The sequence below is a fragment of the Equus caballus genome, chromosome 18, assembly GCF_041296265.1.
Source record: "Equus caballus isolate H_3958 breed thoroughbred chromosome 18, TB-T2T, whole genome shotgun sequence".
In the NCBI taxonomy this organism is placed as follows: Eukaryota; Metazoa; Chordata; class Mammalia; order Perissodactyla; family Equidae; genus Equus; species Equus caballus.
In genome coordinates, this window is record NC_091701.1 from 48,980,749 (window position 1) to 49,002,708 (window position 21,960).

The 21,960-nt window shown below is 37.3% G+C and overlaps 1 protein-coding gene across 5 annotated transcripts in view; it reads left to right on the top strand.

Moving 5' to 3' along the window:
- The window catches only part of CERS6 (ceramide synthase 6), a 303,793-nt gene that overhangs the window by 78,082 nt on the left and 203,751 nt on the right, over window positions 1–21,960 (top strand). For all 5 annotated transcript variants that reach the window (XM_001497253.6, NM_001301183.2, XM_070240590.1 and 2 more), the window contains 2 exon segments: window positions 9,979–10,084; window positions 21,786–21,916. In XM_001497253.6, coding sequence (XP_001497303.1) covers window positions 9,979–10,084; window positions 21,786–21,916 — 237 coding nt within the window.

The following is a 21,960-nucleotide window of genomic DNA, read 5'->3' on the forward strand; positions in this document are numbered from 1 at the left end:
CTTTAAAGATTTTTTAAAGAAATGCAAAAATTCAAGATGTAGAAGAAGAGTCTAGAGATTTTCCTCTTCAAAACTTTATAGCTGGTTTATTTGAAGCTCTGGAAATATTATCTAGCAAGAGTGACCCAAAATTCAGGTTAGAGATCAAGCACATTGAAGACTGGATAGTTATCCTGTGATGAAAGTTATTGCCATGGTCAATCTGAAGAATTTAATCCTTCAGACTCACCTTTGCTTGAATCTTTATTGTAGGAACATTTTGAGACTTTGACCAGAGTTTTATACTGTCAGAAAGGGTCCAGTGGCTATTTCCTGAGAGAGTCATCGAAACAGCAAAAAAATAAGAACAATATAAGTCTATGTAATCATTAAATATCATCTTTTACAAGGATCTGTAATTTCTTGGGAGAAATATTCAAAACAGAAAATAAAGCAGATTACTTAATATACATAGTGTAATGCAATTTTGTTTAATAAAAATATGGTAAAAAAAGTTCAAAAAACGTGGTAGAGTATGTGTGTGGGAGGTAGCAGAAAAATGCTCAAATGTTAATAATGTTCATCTTTGGGTGATGGCATTCCTGGTGATTTTTAATATTGTTACAAGTGCTTTTTGTTACTTTCACACTTTCTATACAGTACACCACTTTTAAAATCCACAAAAGTTACAAAAATGAAGGCTCAGTAGAATTTTGATGGTTAATTAATAATTTCTTGAGTTCTTGGAGAGTATGGACTGTTGTACAATTTGTAATTGTCTTGGCCCTGTCCATAATTCTCTTTTACTGCTAGGTTCATTATATTTTTATGAGCTACACTTTTTTTCCACCTGGGTTTTACAGTTGCCCAACAACAAAGGAAACACAAGTAGTACAATGCTAAATTCCTCTGATAAAACATAACTGTTCTTCTTCAGATTTAATCCTATCACATGCTTTATTTTATAGTTATCATTTTAGTCTATATTGCCTCACTTTTAAAATTACCATTGTAGGGTGCGGACATCGCACCACTTGGCAAGCCATGCTGTGGTAGGCGTCCCACATATAAAGTAGAGGAAGATGGGCACGGATGTTAGCTCAGGGCCAGTCTTCCTCAGCAGGAAGAGGAGGATTGGCAGCAGTTAGTTCAGGGCTAATGTTCCTCAAAAAAAAAAAAAAAAATTACCATTGTATCATAAATTTCCATGGTCCACATAGTTTACATAAGTATCCTTTTAAATAGCTATGTGATATTTCATGGGGTGTTTGTGCTCTAATTTTTTTAAACATTAAACATTGGAGTCACCCTAGGATTTATTTCTTGAATCTCCTCTCTTACTTATTTGTGCCCATTTTCCAGGTGATTTAGTACAAGTCTTATGGCTTTATATCTCATCTGTGTGTTGATGACACCAAATTTCTGTCTCTAGTCCTGAACTCCAGACTATGTCAGCTGTCTACTTGACATCTCAGTAGCTTAAGAAGCCTAACCTCACACTTAGCATGCCTGAGATTGAACTTGAGATCTTCATCCCAACCCTCAAACCTACCCCTATCCTTCCAGATGCTCAGGTCAAAAGCCTGTCGTCATCATTTGTTCCTTTCGTTCTCTCTCATCCCATATTGAAACCAGTGAATCCTGTGGGTGCAACCTTCAAAGTAGTTTGAGGATCTGATCACTTTTCACTGCCTTTCTTACCACCACCCTCTTTGAGCTGCCATCATCATGTCTTACCTAGATCACTGTAGCAACCTCCCAGGCCTCGCTGCTGTTATCCTTGCTCCCCTTCAGTCTGTTCTCAACAGAGGAGCCAGTGACTCTGTTAAAATATGTCAGTCACTTAGGTTTTCTTGTCAGAGTCCTGCAGTGGCTTCATGCCTCACTCACGGTGAAAACCAAAGTCCTTCAAATAGCCCACCTGGTGTGATGATGTGGCTGCCTGCTGCTCTCCAACCCCACTTTTCTCCTCTTGCTCTAATTAACTCCCCTCTAGCCTCATTGGCCTCTGGATATGACTGCAACATCTCAGTCATACTCCTTCCTCGGGGCCTTTGCCTTGACTGCTATTCCTTCCAGAATGTTCTTGGCCCGCTTATCTTCCTAGTTTATTTTCTTACCTCTTTCAGGAATCTGCTCACTTTCTCAGTGGCCTTCCCTGCTCAGTCTATTAAAAATTGCAAACTCACCTCATCCTTCTTAGCAGGCCTCATTTTTCTCTATACACTTTTACTGTTTGGTGTAACATAATCACTTTATTTATTTTTTATTATCCCCATTAGAAGGTGAGCTCCATAAAAGCAGGGATTTTGTTCACTGCTGCATCCCCACCACTTAGAGCAGGGCTGGTGCATCATAGGTGCTCAGTGAGTTGTCTGTTAGTGAATCATTAGCTATTTACCATTTTTCCCTATTAAAATAACAATACATGAAAATCTTTACATTTATGGCTTTTTTCCTTTGTTTGACAGATTTCCTTAGATAAATACCTAAAAGTAGGATTACTCAGTGAAAGCGTATGACTGTATCACAAATATTTTAACAGTGCCTCTTTAATCAGCTTATCTTTTCTTTTTTTCGGGAAAGGGAAAAACATTCTTTTTATTAATAGATTATGTTAGGATCAACTGGGTCTAAATTTTGTCTGAGCTGTCTACTTTAAGCTTTAAGACCTTGGACAGATCCTTTAACTTCTTTGAGATTTAGTTTATATTTTTGTAAAATGTGACTAATATTTACTTCAAAGAGTTGTGTTAGGCCAAAAAAAAGAGGATGAAACACTGCAAACCACTTGACACATAGTACCTGTCAGTAAATATGGCTCCTGGCTCCATACTGGCCTTCTTCCCACTAAATATTTGTCTCCTTGAAGCAGTTTTATCTTATGTAGGATTGTAGGATACACAGTCATACACATAGGCCTACTCACTCGGGTATATGCACACATGTGCCTAAACACGCACCCACACATTAGCTCTCAAAATCCAATCTATACTGTTCTCTTAAGTTTTGAATTTTTAATACTTACTGTGATCCTAGCTATGGCATGCCCATTACTGATGAGTGTCGGAGTCTGTGGAAGGGCTGGTAGTCAAGCAGTGAGTTCAATCAATCACCTCTCCCCATTGTTTCTTTCTTGAATATTCACTTGTCCATACCTACCTTTCTTTCCAGCACAGTCTGGAGTGGGATATGTATTATTTCTCATAATTAGATTTAAGTATTTCATCTGTTATTAATTGGTTGTGATTAATTTCAAAGACCTTCTAAGTACTTTTGTATTTATCAATATATTTGCCATTTCTGATGTTCTCTGTTTCATTCCTGAAGATTTAAGTTTCCCTCTGGCTTTGCTTCCTTCCAGCCTAAAGAACTTCCTTTAGGATTCTTGAAGTGGGAGTCTGGTGACAGCAAATTCTCTTAGTTTTCCTCTCACCTTCATTCTTTGAAGACTAGTTTTGCTGTACATAGAATTTTGGGGTGACAGTTTTTTGTTTTTGTTTTTGCTTCCAGCACTTTAAGGATATTGTTTTACTGTCGTTTAGCCTCCATAATGTCTGGTGAGAAGTCCATTGTCTTTCAAATTATTGTTCCCTATAAATAATATGTCATTTTTGTCTGGTGACTTTTTAATATTTTCTATTTATCTTTGATTTTCATCAGTTTGACTATGATTTGTCTAGGTTTTCTTCATTTTTTTTTTTTTTTTTTGAGGAAGCTTAGCCCTGAGCTAACTACTGCCAATCCTCCTCTTTTTGCTGAGGAAGACTGGCCCTGAGCTAACATCCATGCCCATCTTCCTCTACTTTATATGTGGGACGCCTACCACAGCATGGCTTGCCAAGTGGTGCCATGTCCACATCCGGGATCCGAACCAGTGAACCCTGGGCCGCCGAGAAGTGGAACGTGCGAACTTAACCACTGCGCCACTGGGTCGGCCCCACAGGTTTTCTTCATTTTGAACTTATCTCTTTTTGAGGTTCTTGAGGTTCTTGAATCCATATGTTTTTTCTTTTATCAGATTTGAGAAATTGTAAACTATATTTTTTCTAATATTTTCTTCTTCTTCCCTACTGTGTCTCCTTTTATTTCCTGACACTCAAACTACCCAGGCATTAGACTTTTTGGAATTATTGCACAGGTCCTCAAAGTCTGTTTATTTTTCCTTTTTTTTCTTTCTCGTTTTCAGGTTGCATGGTTTCTATTGACTTATCTTCGAGTTCACTGAATGTCTTTGCATGTTTTTTCCCCTAAGAGTGGACGTATTTTCTTCACTCTTCATCAACATATTACATTGTATCCTGGATTTTGAAAGTTACATTTTGGAGATTCTGGATTTTTTTATATTGCTCTGGAAAGCATTGATGTTTTGTGTTAAGTGGCAATTTGCTTAGCTAGATGCAAATTGTAGCCTGTCGTGCCTGGAGTAGACAGTGGCCTCAGTCTCCTTTCAGTTCTTTAAACCTTATCTCCTAGCTGCGTTCACTTTTCCTTGTACATACAGCATTCACGGGTCAGCCAGAATCACGCTTAGTTTATACAGAGAATTAGGGGTTGGCTTCTCTGGCTTTTTCCCTTTCATGATTTTCTGGTAACTGTCTATTTTCCCCGGGCTCCTCCCCTGGTTCCTGCAGCTAGAAAGAGAGTGTGTTTTCCTATCAAAGTTTTATCTGCTGCTGTGATTGTCTGATCTCAGAGTAGAGCTGTGAAAATAAATAGATAAATAAATAAACAGACAGGGAGCTCGCTCTCTGCTGGTTTCTGCTCCAACTTTGGACTCATCTCCGAAGTCCGCTTGCTTTTATTCAGTCTCCAGAGCCCTCAGGAAGTTTTGTTTTGTTTTGTTCAGGGGAGTTGGGATGTTGTACAGAGTTTTGAAAGATGAAAAATCAATTTGCTGTGAGCTCGCTCCCCCACATCAAAAACAGAATACCCCTTGCAATTTTTTTTAATTGAAATCTTTATTGAGATCGTTATAGATTCACATGCAGTTGTTAGAAGTAATACACCAAAAGTCCACACTTTACCCAGCTTCCCCAATGATAACATTTTGTAAGCCTATAGTATAATGTGACAGCCAGGATATTGATATGGATACAATCTCTTGAACTTCTTCAGATTTCCCTAGTTGTACTTGTACTCATTTGTGTGTGTGTGTGAGATTTCATTCTATACAATTTTATCACATGTAGGTTTGTGTGTCCACCACCCAGCCTTCCAACCACACTGTTTTGAAAAATTTAGGAAATGCTAGAATTAGAAAAGACTGAAAGTCTCTGGCCATGCTCCCCAATGAAGATGACTGCATAGTTTTATGTAATTAGAAATGACATTTGCCCTGTGAACATCTATTTTTTTTATTAGTCTCCTTTCCCATATTGCAGACATGTTTGAGTGCATTCATCACTCCATGTTTTGTGTGTGCCTTTAGCCACACCACAGCCCGGGGTTTACCTCAGTGCAGAGATGTTCAATTCATGTTTAAAATACAAATCCATGTTGCACAGTAGAATTGAAAAGTAGGAATGTCTTAGGTGTTTTCTCTGCTTTTAAATGGAGACTAGTATTTTTGAAAGCTTACATCCTTATTATATTTACTTTCAAATATGTTATTCTACATGAAAATACTTCATAGATGTTTGATCTTTTGACGGTGGTGTTGCTGCTTTTGATAAAAAAGTAATTAGGTGAGCGTTTCCTGGTAGAGGTAATCATCACAGCTTGAAAGTACGTATTTCCTTTCATCCATTCTATTTGTAGGTACTCTCATCTGGCCCGTCTCTGTCTCTGTCTCTCTTTTAAGACAACCCTTTTGAAAGGCATCGTTTGTGAACTTACTTCTGCTAGAGCTAGCACTGGAAAAGAAATTGTCCAGCTTTTCTCTAATGGATCATGACAGTAGGTGATAAAATTATGGTCATTGTGCCATGAGTTTTTTTTGTTGCCTAATATGCTCTCTGAAAAAAAAAAAAATATGCCAGCAGTGATTCACAAATTCTTTGGAGAATGAACACAAACAAAATTTCTATATTTTCATCTACCTTATTAGGAAGATGAAGAGAGTTTCTTCTCTCATTTGGGATTTGAAATTGTTTTCTGCCTATCTTGTGAAATTTTTTAAATCTAGGAAATTAAGTGTTTGGCTATCCATACTAGATAAGTTGAAAAGAGAACACCTAGTGAGGGGTTGGTGGAGCCTACACAAGTTCTCTCTAGGGCAGCTTTGACTTCATGGGGACAATGGGAATTATAGAAATAGCTTCTCGTATCAGAGTGATCAGTCTTCTAGCCTTTGAGTCCCAAATGAGGACCCTGAGTGGATGTGGGTATTCAAGGGGCTTAAAATGTACAGCTTCTGTGGAAAAGATAGGAAGGGCACCTACCACTGTATTTTAGCTGGTTCATTCATTCATTCATTCATTCATCAAATATTCATTGATTGCCCACAGTATGCCAGGCATGTACATAAAAATATTCTATGACATAGTAACTTATTCCAGAGAATTCAAGTGGTTTGATTTATTGTGCATACTCACCATGGGCCATTTAAATGTAGAGAGCGTCAACCTTTAAATTGACTTAAATTCTGTTAAATTTGTCTGTCACTCCTTGCACCCAATCCCTACCCCCAAATCGTGAGAATTTGGAACTTAGCCTCTCTAGTAAATCAAGATGGGGAGCTGATGATAGCATTGACCTTCCTGGGAAAGAAATATGCCAACCTCTGCTTCCCTTCCCTCGGAGGCAGAGGCTTCTCACCTCTCTCACCCTCTGCAAAGTGGAGGTGGTGATAATCTGGCCTCATCTGGCCAAGGGAGGATTAGATGAGCTCATGTGCCAGGCTCCAGAGATGCAGGCTTTCCCTAAAGCCATTCCTGCCTTCCTGGAGCCCACACGCATTAGGGAGAGGGACACACATGTTCATACCAACTATCCTGTGCTAAGTGTGAGCACAGCACGCTAGAGGGCCATGGGGATGGGTAGGGGAGCTGGAAAGGTTTGGGCCCTGAGAGAAGGCCAGGTGTGGATGAGCTTGGAACATGGTGGCATTGCTTGTGTAGACTCAGTGTGGATCCATCCCGGGCCTGGGGCTTGATGATGAGTGTCACTACAGTTTATTGTCCAAATGGGGACACTTTTTTAAAAAAATTATTGTGGCAAGATATCAGACAGAGATGCTTTTTTCCTAAAGCTGGTGCCATTAATAATGATCCTGGGACAACCAGACTGTGAGGAAAAACTGAGGCAAGTGGTCATTCTACCTGATGACCCTTATCTTTTTCAGTTGCCTGTCTTGCTCTCTGGTATCTTCTTTTTTGCTTGATACTTTTAGGACTTGTTGGATATACAAGACTTGATGCAGTGTAGTTGAAGCTGAGTGGGTTGCTGGGCCCAGAGAAGTCATGGAGTGTAATGCTATGGTGTGAAACCGTACACATGGCTCACATCAAAGATTTTAGACAAAGAGACCATGTGACATTATGTTTTAACATATATATGTGTTTGTATACACGTATAATTTATGGACATGTGTAATTATTACTATAATTTTTTACATATGAAGAGATTGAGGCACAGAGGGATTAATTTCTGTAGCTAGGGTTCCACAGCCAGATAGTAACAGAGATGACTCCAACACTATCCTTTGGACACTGCTTTAAAAATCTGTTTACAGAGCGTCATGTTTATTTGATAATTTTGATTATCAAAATTTGATGAGTTTGGTGATCAAGGGGTTTGCCTTTTTCAAGATGCTATTGCACTAGTTCTTGACATTTAGAGAAGAGTTTTTAAAAAGTTGTTTGAAGCTTAAAATGAGGAGGAGAGAGGTGTGAAATGTTCTGTTGTGCAACAGATGCTAAAAAAATTTTTGAATTCTTTGTAAGTTACTAGAGGATGATATCAAAGGTGGGGAAGTTGCTTTTGAGTAGATTCTGTTGACTGAATTTCTTGGCTGTCATACTGCCCCTCCCCACGTATTGTTGTGGGGCACACAGAGGAGGTCTGTTAGCTTGTCAACAGTACTCAAAATAATGGTAGCAACAATGAAAACATATTTACTGAAGATAGCCAGTTGATCAAATTTCTTGACTCTCTCTTGCATATACCCAGGCTCTGTTGCATATTCAGAGATGAAATGATCAGCCTCTGCATTTAGACTCTTCACTCTTTAGAAGAAAGAAGACCATGTGCTAGACCAGGAGGATGTTACAAGGATGATGATAACAAATTCCAAAAGGGAATTCGAACACAGTGTTTCAGAAGTTATGGGAATCGGGAACATGAGAGAGGGCTAGGGAAAAATCCAACGGGGAAGAGTGGAAGGCAACCATTAGAAAAGTTGATTTTGGCTTTTACGCCAAATTAATTTTGCTATTTTACCTTTTTTTTTTTCCCCACTTTTGCTGGACTTCATGTCTTTTCACATCCCTCGTTATACCTTGTGATGAAAAGGCAAATAACCACAAAGCAGGAAAGAAGTTCTGGATTCTCTTCTGTGGTCATTACTCATCAAACTTCATTTCTTCCCACTAGCTACAACCATAGCTCCATGATTATTGTTCATAGTGAAGACCAGAGTTATTAGAAAAAGATTACACTTCTCTTTAAGAAGGTAGGAGAAGAGGCAATATACCTTAGAAAATTTTACATTAAAAAGAATTGAGAATGCAAATGTTTTGGGAAAAGTCCAGTTTCTAGAAGATTTATGTACTAGGAAAGGGTAGTTGTTCTTTCTTTCTAACTTTGTCCCAGAGGGCCCAGTGAAACAGGTATTACATTGCATTTTCCATGTATGTCTTTTCTAGTTTAGGCTTGCATGTACAGTATTCCATTTCCCTGTTTGAATAAATGTCTTCTCTTTAACTTGAAATAGAACTCAGTAGGACATTATGTGGTACTATGTATGCAAACTTCATTAGTCACACTTAAAAAAAAAATTCCTTCTTTGTCTGCTCTTCTTTAATCTTATCGACTATTATTAAAGAAGCTTCATGTAAGATTTACTCATGATCTGTTTTGTACATTAATCAATTGTTGCCTTTGGCCAACATTAAATTAATTTGGGTAATACTTTCGTATAATATTATGTTATTTTGTATTAGTAGAAAACATTAAATGTCACTACTGAAAAGAAATTTATAGAACCTCATTTCCTGAACATTTAGTCTAAAACAACTCTTAAAGTTATAAATGCTTTTTCTTTTTAAAAGAGTTTTAGACATGTCACCATAGTTTTGGGGGCCTCATGCCCTCTGCCTGAACTCCTTCGATGCTTCATTCACATATCAAACACAACCAGAAATCAAGCTAAATCTTCCCATTTTTCTTGACATAGCCATTTGCTTAGGATAAAAACAGTGCGGTTGATGTCTGAAATCATTTCAGACTTTTCAGCTTATCTGAGAAATCATGCTGTTTGACATTCTTCGTTACTTCTTATGAGAAAAAAAGCAAATAACCACAAAGCAGAGAATTTTACAAATCCATGAGGAATTGGAGTTGAGTATAGCACACTTTGATTATGGAGACAAAAATGGCCAATTTTATGACTAGGGGTGATCAAAAACACACTCTACATGTGTAATCAGATGGTTAGTAAACACTTTCTCACAGTGAAAATATAACATGACTGTTGCTAGTCAGGCGTTAGTAAGGAGAGTATAAATTATATCACTTTAAAATCGTGGTTCATTTTGTTTATATATCTTACTTATGCACTTATATTTGTCTTTGGATAGTTTTTTATCGTTCAGTTTCATTGGAACTTGAGGATCAGGAGGTTTAAATGTTTTAAAAGGATTTCTTTTTTACTGTTACTGCTGGGGGACTAAAGGAGAGGAAAAAAGTTGAACCTGCTTTATAGTTACCGACATTGGAATATTGGCAATGTCCACCCATAAAATCTTATCAGCACTTTATTGGGAAAATTGAGTAACATATAACTGATAATAACTATAGAAAGAATAATTTCTGACCCTTTTTTTTTTTTTTTTTAAGATTTGTAGCCAAACCATGTGCTATAGCCCTCAACATTCAGGCCAATGGACCACAAATTGCCCAGCCAAATGCCATTCTGGAAAAGGTCTTCACTGCGATTACAAAGGTATGATTGTCCTTTTCTGGGATGTGAATTGTCATGACCACCATTCTCAGTCTGCAGTCATTCAATCCCTTCTCTCCTGGCTTTGAGAACTAACTTGCCCAGCCTCATGCTGGAAGGCATGCTTGTGGAAAGCATGCAAGCATTGTGATGAGACCAAAATGGGTGGAAGCTGAAGAAATGTGGGCATGTTTGAGACCTGTTTGTTTACTCTCCAGTTGATTTCGAAAGCTATCTGGGAAGAAGTCTAGATTAGATAGTTATTAGTCTCATTCCGTGCCTCTTTTAATCTGACACGACGTGAAGCACTATGTAAAACAGTTGGATGGCACTTTGCGGAGGTGAGTGGGTAGAGCTGAGGAATGTAAATAATGTATGTGTGAGAAAAAGTGCCCGTTTGCTTTTAGCACCATCCGTATGTTCTCGCAGTTGTGAGACATAGACAAATGTGCACAAAAAGGGGAATAATTGAAGGAGAGAAGAGTTGCAACGTGAAGGAGTAAAGAACAAAGGTCAGGATAGTTCTAAGTTATAGATTCACTGTGGAGAAAGTAGGAGAGGAGGTATTCACTCTTGTGAGAGTTAAAGTCCAAGCCAAGAGTGGAGAGAGGAGAGCAGGGGAGGGGAGGGAGAAGAGATGGGGAAAGGTTGCCCCACCCCCTCTCCAGCTGATAGCTCCATGAGAAAAAACGGGGAGGAAAAAGACCAAAGTCCAAAACCCAAGTCTAAGGCTGTGAGAAAATAAAGCAAATCACAGTCTCCAAATGCCTTTTCTTATATCTTTCTCTTATCTTACTCTTGCATGGACAAGAAGAAAAGAACAGAAGTGCAACATTCTATGAGAAGTATTGTGTATTTGTGTATTAAATGGTTGGTTCATTTTCCCTCTTTGGTTTTTCTGGGAGAGTTACTCATGCGTTTAAGATGTGATTTGACAATGTTAACCAAATTTTATTCCTTTTTTAGAATTTGTGTTGCTAACCATTTATTTCACTTGTCTCTTGTCTTAAAACCATTAATTCCAATATTCAAACACTTTTTAAAAAATTTTATGGTCTTTACCTCTGCCAAAATTCTCTAGGGTTTTTCCCTCTATTCTTTTAAAAATAGTATATTTTTCCTGGAAAAGTGGAATAAAGCACCAGGTGTTTTTTAGATCTCTGCTAGGAAGGAGAGAAGAGTGAGTGGCATTTGAGGAAGAGCTCTTCTGCTAGTTTTGTGGGATGATTTTAGATTGCCAAATTCCACCCTGAAGGGACACATATACTACGGTATTTAAAGGAAGAAAATAATAGGAAAAAACTTGCATTTTCATTCAACATGTCAATTTGCTGCAGTGAAACACCTTTTTCTCTCTAAAAGAGCAGATGTGTAGGGAGTTGTCAGGTTAATTTTTTAACGTGATTACAACACATTTGTATTTATCTTGTGAATTACTCTAAATGCATAATAAAATGAGTTTTCTACCCAAATATTATGTCTCCCTTTAGAAATCCTGCAGTGAACATTTTATTTCCCTTGCCTTATGTTTATTATGGTTACTGGTGAAATTTCTTCTATAAAGGTAATAAAAGGATTTTGTAGCCAGGTTGACTGCTCTGGAGAATACTTGCTTCTAGCTACTTTAATGATCAGATTCTTTTAGTTTCCACAGTGATTCTTTTGAAAATTTTCACATGATTAAAGCAGAAGCCTCATGTTTTAAATATAAATGCAGCAAAGTTGGAACTGTTTTTCCTTGAATTCTTTGTAGTTCTCCAGTGTTATTTGTGATATAAGAAAGTAGCAAGTCAGTTGACTGGAATAGAAGTAGCAGGACTTGGGGCGTTTGAACAGTGTCTGTATGTGTTGGAGTGATCATTCAGCATTCTGGCCTTAACCATGCTTTCAAGTGACCTTTGATGAAGGCCATGATTATCATCTTTCAGATGTGTAGGGATGTACCCTCAAAACTTACTACTTACAGGCCTAGCTACGTAATTTGTGGGGACCAGCGCAGAATGAAAATCTGGGGACCCTTGTTCAAAAAGCATGAAAAAAAGAGCCATTAAAAACATAGAAATATAAAGCTTTTCCCTTTCTGCCATTGTCTCTCTCCTCTCTTGTCCTGTCAAGGTGTTATTTTATTTGCTATTTAATGTCATGCTCCCTGAGGCATGGGGATACTCATGGGGCAAGTACAGACCCTCACAAGTGCCTGGGGACCCCACTCTGACTTAAGGCACACACAACCCACTGGCTGGCTATTGGGCTGACATGCCATGCCTTGACCAAGGCAGAGGAGTTGAGGGTAGCTTCTCCCTTTCCATGGGCCTATTGCCCTAACCCGTGGTGGATAGGTGACCTCTAAGTGTATTGAAATCTCTGTGCCAGGACACACTAGGTATCCGGTTTGGGGGTGGGCAAGACGCTTATCTCCACCGAGTCACCTTCCAAATGCACTGAGGTGCTGCCTGCCCATGGTGCAGATGGCTGCCCCCATGCCCCACCTTGAGAGACCATGGGGTGTGCACACCCAACCCAGCCCTTTCTATGCTTGCACCCAGGGTAGCAGCAGTCACTAGGCAGCAGTGGGAAGGGAAAGGCTGGCAGGACCTGAGGAGCCAGGGAATTAGGTTACCCAGAACTTGTTTAGGGAAAGTGGTAGGACTGTGTGTGAGCCAAGACTCCAAGCCTCTGACACATGCTTCCGCATTCCATTGGACTTCACATTCAGAACACAATTTCCATAACAAAAGTATTAAGAATTTTAAGATAGCGGCCACAGAACTTTAAACCCCAAGTGTGGGCCCTTCTGAATGTGTGACTGCACTAGTCACATGCCCTGACTATGTAGTTCTCATCTGTGAAATTAGCTGATAAATTTGAACCCCTTTATATTCTTCAGCAGTGTTTCCTCTTGAGGTAACATCTGTGTGTCTGTCTCTCTCACTCCCTTCCCCCCCCAATTCTAAAATTTAATAAACATTTCAGAGAATCTACCCATGTTGCAAAATAATTAGACGCATTGATTTTTTGAGTCAGTCAGACCTGAGTTGTATATTGGAACATCAGCTGTGCTGCCTCCTGCCATTGTGGCCGTAGGCTGTAAGTCTGTCGGTTAGTAAATGAGGGGGAAGCTGTTTGGGCCAGGGGTTCCCACACTTTGCATTAGGATCACCTGAGGAGTTAGAAGCAGATTGCTGCATCCTGTTTTAGAGATTCTGATTCAGCAGACTTGGGATGGGGCTCAAGAACCTGCAACTATGGGTTGTCGCACTCATTCAAATGAACAGAATGATTGTTTTTCTTTAGTGGGTATTTCTGAGTTCACGTGTCTTAACTGATTTATCCAGAATTATCTAGGCATATATATTCTTAACATCTGAGGATTCTCCTGCCATATTATTTACATGTATCTAAAATCCCAACTACTTCGCTTTTTAAATCAAATCAGTTCCTGAGCCATTGAGCTGTCGATGCAAATAATCCATAACCAATCTATAAATGAAAATTGGGGTGAGTTTATTCTGAGCTAGATTTGAGGACTAGCTTAGCTTGGGGCCTTCCTTCCCCAAGGAAGGAAGGGCACCAAAGAAGTGGGGTGTACAGAGTGGTTATATACCCTCAAAGAGTATGTTTCACATATGATTGAAATGTTCCTTTTACAATAGTCACCAGAGATTGCTCTCTCAGCACAGCGATTGATGGACACACCAGGTAGTAGGTCTGCTGTCTTGGTGGACACAGCAGGAAGCAGATCTGTTGTCTCCAAGGGGTGGTCACAGGTGAGCTGGGTGGTCACAGTGTGGGTGCAGCAATCAATTCCTAGCCTAAGGAGAGATGCTTATCCTTAAGGAAATGCTAGTATGGGGGAAGCTGCACCTTTATCTTAAGGGCATTTGTTCTTGCCTTTGGGACATAGCAAATGCTTAAATCAGATATTCAATGCATGCTCAGTGGCCGTGTCAGGACCTTTTGGACAAACAAAGTCAGGCTGAATTAGGTTTACACCAAATGGCTTCCTCATGTACTCCAATATATCCTATTGCTTGCCATTTGTTTGTCAGAGGGAAGAATATATGTCAGCTATGAAACCAGGTTTTGTGATCCAGAGAAATCATGTCATAATCTACTTTTGGTATGTTTCACTATATTTTAGAAATTACAGGCAGATTTCCTATAATTTGTTCTCCCTCATTCTCCTCCTATGCCTGTCTCCTTTCTTTCCTTTTCCCTCCCAGTACTGATTAGAGTTAAGGTTATTAAAATTAACTTAGATATTTCTAGTATAAAAATGTCTATATAAGTCAGCATTATTTCTTTCTTTCCCTGGAAATGTTTAAAAAAAGAAACTTTATGAGGAACAATAAAAAATACCAATAATAAAACATAAACACAAAAAAAGAAAGAAAAAGGAAAATCTCACAAACTCTATTTTTGGCAAACTTGGAGATACGTTTCTCTGGATTTCAAAATATCTATAAAGGCTAACAAAAACAGCTGGGGTTGGGCGGAAGCCAAGTAGGAGGAAGTGAAAAGGATGAAGTGTGCATGGAGGGCTCAGGGGGGCTAGATTTTAGGAAAAACAGCTCCTGAAGCCAAGGGAGACAAAAGCTTTCTCCACTGTTTGCAGCACTAGGTAGAGGAACTGGTGAGCAAGGCTGGCAGGTGCACTCCTGGACTCAGTTTAATTCAGAGAAGCAGAGGAGATACACAGAAAGCGACACGGATGGCACATTTGTAGAAAGCAGTCCACCTGGGTGGCAACTACACTACAAGAGAACTTTCCCTGCTCCCCATAACACTAGGGGCTGGTCAAGAAAATCCAACTCATTCAATGATGAGTAATGAAGCAGGAAGCCACCCAGCATCAAAGTGAAGACAAAGAAACTATACCAATGCTTATTAACAAAAATTGTCACTAGAAAAATGAGGCCACATGGCAAATGAAAATTGTGATCAAATATTTTATCATAAATTTAAAAGAAGAATGAAGCAATAACTCTGTGAAGGAAGACCACACACAAAAAAAATATAAGAGCTAAAGAAAAAAATAGTTGGTCAATAGGAAGAGATGCAATGTGAGTTGGTAGGTTCAGGAAAAAAGTACTAAAACCATCACAGAAATGAAGACAAAACTGGAAAGAACATAGGAGACACTAGACACTGCAGAAAACTCAGCAAGGAACATGGGAGATAAAAATAATAAAACTGAATTAAGTGAAACAAAAAAAAAGCTACAAATAATTAGATATAAAAGCCAAAACGGTCTAGCATCTGCATAATTGGAATCACTTAAGGAAAAGCAAGGTAGAATAAATATTGAAAGATATAATTCAAGAAAATTTTGCTAAATAAGTGCAGATTTACTTTAACATGTTAGTGAAAATGTAGTAAAAATTGACGTAAGAAGTCTAACACCAAGATTTATATTAAAATTATTAGACTTGAAAAGTGAAAGAAATAACTCTTTGAGTAGCCAAGTAAAGATCGAATCACTTATTTAGGAAAAAATATCAGCATGACTTTATATGTTCTCTATAACAAAATTCAACAGAACAATATTTCCAATATTTTCAAGGAAAATGTGGACTAAGAATTTTGTGTTTAGCTAATTTTATTTTTTTACTGCTGAAGACTAACAGATTTAAACATGCAAAAATTTGGGGGATTGTTCCCAAGAGTCTTTCCTGAAGAAACTATTAACTCATTAATTTCAGCCGACCAAGAGATAACTGGGAATGTTGGTGAGTTTCTAGTATATTTAAACTGTCAAACTAAGCTGGAAGGAAATGTGAGGATTAGGATGACAGAGCAGAATCTGAACATTAAATTCTCTCACAATGTAGAAATGTACAACTAACAGTAGTTTAGAGGGAGGGAAAAGAAGGTGGGAGGCAGAGTAAATTCACTAATTGCTCCTAGTAGCTAGGAGTCAAAACATATCAGTTTAAGCAGCCAAATTGAGTAATAGAAGTGCAGCATATTTAACAATACAAGAGTAAACTCTAGGAAGATAAAATTATTGACTAATATTGGGTGGAGGAGGAAAAGGAAATACACTAGTTTTAAATATTGCTCATGTGGAATTGTTACTGGATGAAAAACAGAAGTGTATTATGGTTATATGGATAACCACTAGAATAAAAAGTACCCACAAAAAGGAAGGAAAATAAAACAATCTATATTTGGCTTGATAAAATAATTTTTTAAAATTTTTAAAAAATTATCAAAACATAAAGCAAAACATAATTAATGTGAGGGAACTATAAACAAGCTTATCAGTTATATCAATACATAAAAATGAGTTTGACTCATCTAATAAAAAATAGTTCAGGTTTGGGTCACCGAAGTCATAAGAGATCTCTTCAGATAAAGTAATTACAAATATTGAAAATAGGAGTATGAGTAATGTTATACAAGCAAATGTAAATAATAAAGGAAGTAGGGTTTCTATTTTTATGTAAAACTGGGATTCAGGCAAAAAAGGATTAAATGAAATGAAGAATTGGCTTTTTATTGCTAAAGGATACAATTCACAATGAAGACAAAATAGTTATGAATATATATGCATTGAATAACATTGTATCCACATTCTAATAAAAAAGAATGAAAGAAGAAATAATTTAATAGTAAGAAATTTTAATTTACCTCTGTGTCATGACAGATCAAGCAGACAAAAACTATAACAGAATATAGAAATTCTAAGAAGCATAATTAATGAGTAAGATCTAAGAGGTATATTTAGAACCTTATATTCTGAACATAGAGACTATATTTTTTTTAAGTGTCTATTGAATATTTACAAAAATTGACCATTTATTATATACAAAATGCTAATAAATTTCAAAAACAGGCACAATTTAATAATACTAGAAATCAGAAAAGAGAAAGCCTCTTGCCTTCTTAATCAACTTTTGTGTAAAAATACAATTTTACAACATTTGGAAAACAGCGATGATGAAAGTGCTACTCCTATGTATTAGGCCAAAGCAGTGCTAAGACGAAAACTCACACACACATATATATATAAATAGCTAACCACTTACTTAAACAGTAGAAGGAGAACAAAAAATTAAGGAAGGCAAGCAGAAGGAAGAAATTCATAAAGATAAATGCAGAAATTGAGTGAGGAAAACTACCAAATTGAAAATTAATCCAAAAGTAGCTTTTCTGTTTAATTTTCTTTTTTTACAGAAAGTCACCTAATCCAATAAAGGAAAAAAAGGCACAAATTCACGACATAATAATTAATTACATAGTAATCAGCAGTCACAGAAATGGAGGATAATAAAAAGGATATATTTCTATTAACATGGCAGATAAAATATAAAAACTTGGATAAAGTGTAAATTATTCCAGGAAAATATAATTTACCAACTATAATTTGTTTGATAAGTGTGTATATGTATGTGTGTATGTGTGTGTATGTGTATGTATGAAGATCAAAATCAAAAAGCTAAACTGCAAAAAGTACAAAGCTCAGATGCTCTCATAAGAAAGTTCTAACACAGCCTCTTAAGAGCAGATAATTCCAATGCTATTTTAAACTATATCAAAGCATAGAAAATTCAGAAAACCATCCAAATTCTCTTTTTATGAAGCAATAAAACATTAATATCAAAGTCTGAAAAAGATTTCACCAAAAAATAAGACTAGAGACCAATTGTACTTATTAATATTGAAAAATCGCAAATAAAAAATTAGCAAATGGAACAGAGCAGCACATTAAAAGAATTATTCATCATCACCAAATAGGGTTCGTTTTGGAATCCGAGTCCTTCCCTGTCTTCAGTGTTGAAAGATTTATTTATATAATTTATCATATTAATTGATCTAGGGAGAAAAAGTACATGATCATCTCCATGGAAGCTGAAATCTAACATAATTTTGGTTAAAATAAAATTATCTAACTAGGGATAGGTAGTTTCCTTTCCATGATAAATACGTTTGTATATCCGCCCCAGATCTGGCCTTTGCTTAGTGAGAATCATAGCAATATTTCCACTGAAGTCTGGAACAGATAAGGATGCTTGTTATAACCACTGTTCTCCATTGTGCTAAGTTGTACACTGAATTAGCAAACAGATAAGAGAAAGAAAATAAAGGCATAAAAATAAGGAAGGAAGAGGTAAAGCTATTGCTCTGTGAAGATTTCTTCATTCATTCAAGAACTATTTATTGAGTCCCTACTATATTCTAGGTATTTGTGAAAAAAGATACTAGAAATTTCCCTTGTTTATAGAGTTTACGTTCCAGTAATATGCTATTATATGACTGTATAGCAGGAAAATTAAAGGAATCAAGTGAAAAACTACCACAAACAATATGAAATGTTATTGCAAAATTAGTACCTATATATATATATGCAAACTAAAGTAGTTAGAAGATAGAAGAAAATTCCTTACAATAAAAACCGAAAAGATAATATCCTAGGAATAAATATAACAAGGATGTGCAAGGCATGTGAGGAAAACTTTCAAACATTTTGGAAAGACACAAAAGACAAATTGAGTAAAGATATTAGTTCACTCTATATTAATTTAAGAACTTGGTATAATCTCATTTAAAATACCAATAGACCATTTTTAAATTTTGAAACTAGACAAGCCAATTCTAAATTTCATAAAGAAAAGTAAATAAAGATATCTGAGTAAGCTAACTATATGTACTGGCACATGAGCAATAGAACAATGGAAGAATGCATTTGATTTCTCATGAGGAGGTGAACAATGGTACCAGGCTATCTGGGTAGCCATTTGGAAAGAAAGTTAGATTCATACCTCCCACTGTATACCAGGATATATTCCAAATGCAATCACTATTGAATGTAAAAATCAAATCTGTGAATGTATTACAATCAAGACTATAAATGTGAGAGAATTTCTTGAACATTTGGGATAGGGAAGGCTTTTCTAATTATGACCCCAATTCAGAAGCTGTAACAGAAAAGATTGATAAATTCCTGTTTTTTAAACACTTAGACAAGTGAAAAACACCATAAGCTAATTCTAAAACAAATAGACTTTGGTACAAAGTGTGCAACCTATGGTACAGGTTTAATCACCTTAATAAATGAAGAAATTCTACAAATCAGTAAAGAAAATACCTACAAATCAAGGAAAAAATGTGCAATAGATATGAAAAGACTGTTCATAAAAAGGAAGTACAGATGTATTTTAAGACACATGAAAAGATGCTTCTCATAAAAAGAGAAAATCAAATTAAAAATATAATGAGGGTCTGGCCCCGTGGCCGAGTGGTTAAGTTCGCGCGCTCCGCTGCAGGCGGCCCAGTGTTTCGTTGGTTCGAATCCTGGGCGCGGACATGGCACTGCTCATCAAACCACGCTGAGGCAGCGTCCCATATGCCACAACTAGAAGGACCCACGACGAAGAATATACAACTGTGTACCTGGGGGCTTTGGGGAGAAAAATGAAAAAAATAAAATCTTTAAAAAATATAATGAGATACTACTTTCTTTTTGTGTGTCTGTGAGGAAGATTGGCCTGAACTAACATCTGTGCCAATCTTTCTCTATTTTATGTGGGATGCTACGACAGCATGGCTTTACCACGAGTGTTAGGTCCATGCTTGGAATCCGAACCTGCAAACTCTGGGCTGCCAAGGCGGAGTGGGCGAACTTAACTACTACGCTACTGGGCCGGCCCCGAGATACTACTTTTTATATATTAGACTGGAAAAAAATGGAAAAGTCTGATAACCTACTCTTTTGATGAGGCTTTGGGAAATGGGCATTCTTGCTTGTGAGAGTATATATTGGTAAAATCATTCATGAGGGTAGTTTTTTAATGTCTAAATAAATTGAAGTTGCATAGACTTTGATTTCCAATGTTTGCTTTCAACATTTTATCCCTGTATATATGCTTGTATAAAATGACCTAGGGCGAGGTTATTTATTGCAGCATTGTTTTTAGTAGCAGAAGTGTGGGAGCTTCTAAAATGTCCATTAATCGGGGACTGGGTAAGTAAATTATGGCATATCCTTATAGTTCTACAAAAAGAGGACATTCTTTATATTTTGATATGGAAATATTCCAAGGTACATTGTAAAGTGAAAAATCCAAAGTTTAGAATGATGTGTATACTATGCAACCATTGTGTGACAAGGGGGATGTAAGAATCCATATTCAAGTTTGCCTGTGTCTGCACAAAGTAACTCGGAGAGAAACTGATTTAATAACTGGTTACCTGGTAGGAAGGGGAGAGTAGGAACTGAGAGAGCAGTAAGAACAAAGTGGGAAGGTAAGACTTTAGATAATTTAAAATCTGTGAACTATGTGAATATTTTCCCTATTCAATAAGCTTAGAAAATAAATCGAAATAAAAATGAATTCCTCTAAGAAAATGGCATAGCCAAGATATATTGTAGGTTGTGAATTTTCTCTCTCCCATATTTTTTAATTAGGAGAGACAAAAGGAGCATGTGGATGGTGTTATGACTGCTGAAAAACCACTCAAAGTACATGCCTCACTGAAAGTTGGGAAATAATTTTCACAGACATAACCTCAGCACATTTTATACCCTCAGTCATAACACCAAGGCCATTTGCTGTGTTTTCTGTATGTCTGACACCTCGAATTGCTTGAGATGCTTTAAAAAGTTGCCATATGGACATTCCACCTGTATAACTTGAAAGCTGGTCAGCCTGCCTTTCCCTACCCCATTTTTGGTTATTTCTTCTGATCATTAACCTCTCATTAATATTAAAGCAAAGGTGGAACAAATGAAGGAATAGAACTGAACTGGCTTAGGTTTGCTGTGGGGCAGGTCACCCTCACGTGATTGTTGGCAGGATGCTCTCTAAGACAGTGAAGAGACGGGAGGGGTAGGGAAGAGGAGAACTAACATTTACTGAGTTTTACGTTTGTTGTTACATTTGGTCCTCACCACAGTCCCATTTAGCTGGATAAATAACCCCCCCTTTTTTTTTTTACAGGTGAGGAAACTCAGGCTCAGAGAGGTCATTAGAGGGAGGAATTGAATCTGTCTGTCATCTCCTAAGGTTATAGAAATGAGTCAGAGACAGAGAAATATCATCATATAGCAAGCATAAATAGGGTCTCTTTCCACTTCACCAAGTTTGCTTCAAGTAATGCATAGTTGTTGTAAAAGGTTGACGGGGATCCGGCCAAAAGGAATGACCAAGAAAAGGAATAGAAGAGGAATGTGTGAAGAACAGAGGAGAGGGAGAGAGAAGAGGAAGAAAGAGAAAACATGTTTCGTAGTAGAATTAGTACTTTAGTTTAATGGGAGGTATTTTGGGATTATTCCATGTTTTTTGTCTGTCCTATGTTATCCTCATTGTGATAATTGGATATAGCATTTTTTCCTGAGAAAGTGAAATATTTGACTGATGCGTCTTTGCAAATTCACCATCACCTAACTCCTTTCCTTGAAGGCTGATGAAGCTGACTCAGCCAGTTGTCTGTTCTCTTGAATCTTCGTTGCTGACAAGAAGTGCAAGCATTAGAGCAAGATTCATATTTTTTCAATATTGTTTCATAATGAATAACTTTTCTTGTCCTAAGTGGTTATGTTCATGCTGCTAATGGAAGGTCTAGGTCCTCAGCAGTAAATATAGAAATCTCAGTAGTAGATATTAATATTAAATAAAGGGAGAAAAGTCTCAAATATAGACAAGGGCAGATCTGTTGATGGTGAAGATGAAAATGGTTTTCCCGGTACTCTGTTTCATAGCATCCTGATGAAAAGCGGTTGGAAGGTCTCTCCAAGCAGCTGGACTGGGACGTCCGCAGCATACAACGCTGGTTTCGACAGAGACGCAACCAGGAGAAGCCAAGCACGCTGACGAGGTTCTGTGAGAGCATGTAAGTTGCTGTTTTTCTTTTTGATAGAAAAACCTGCCTAAGTA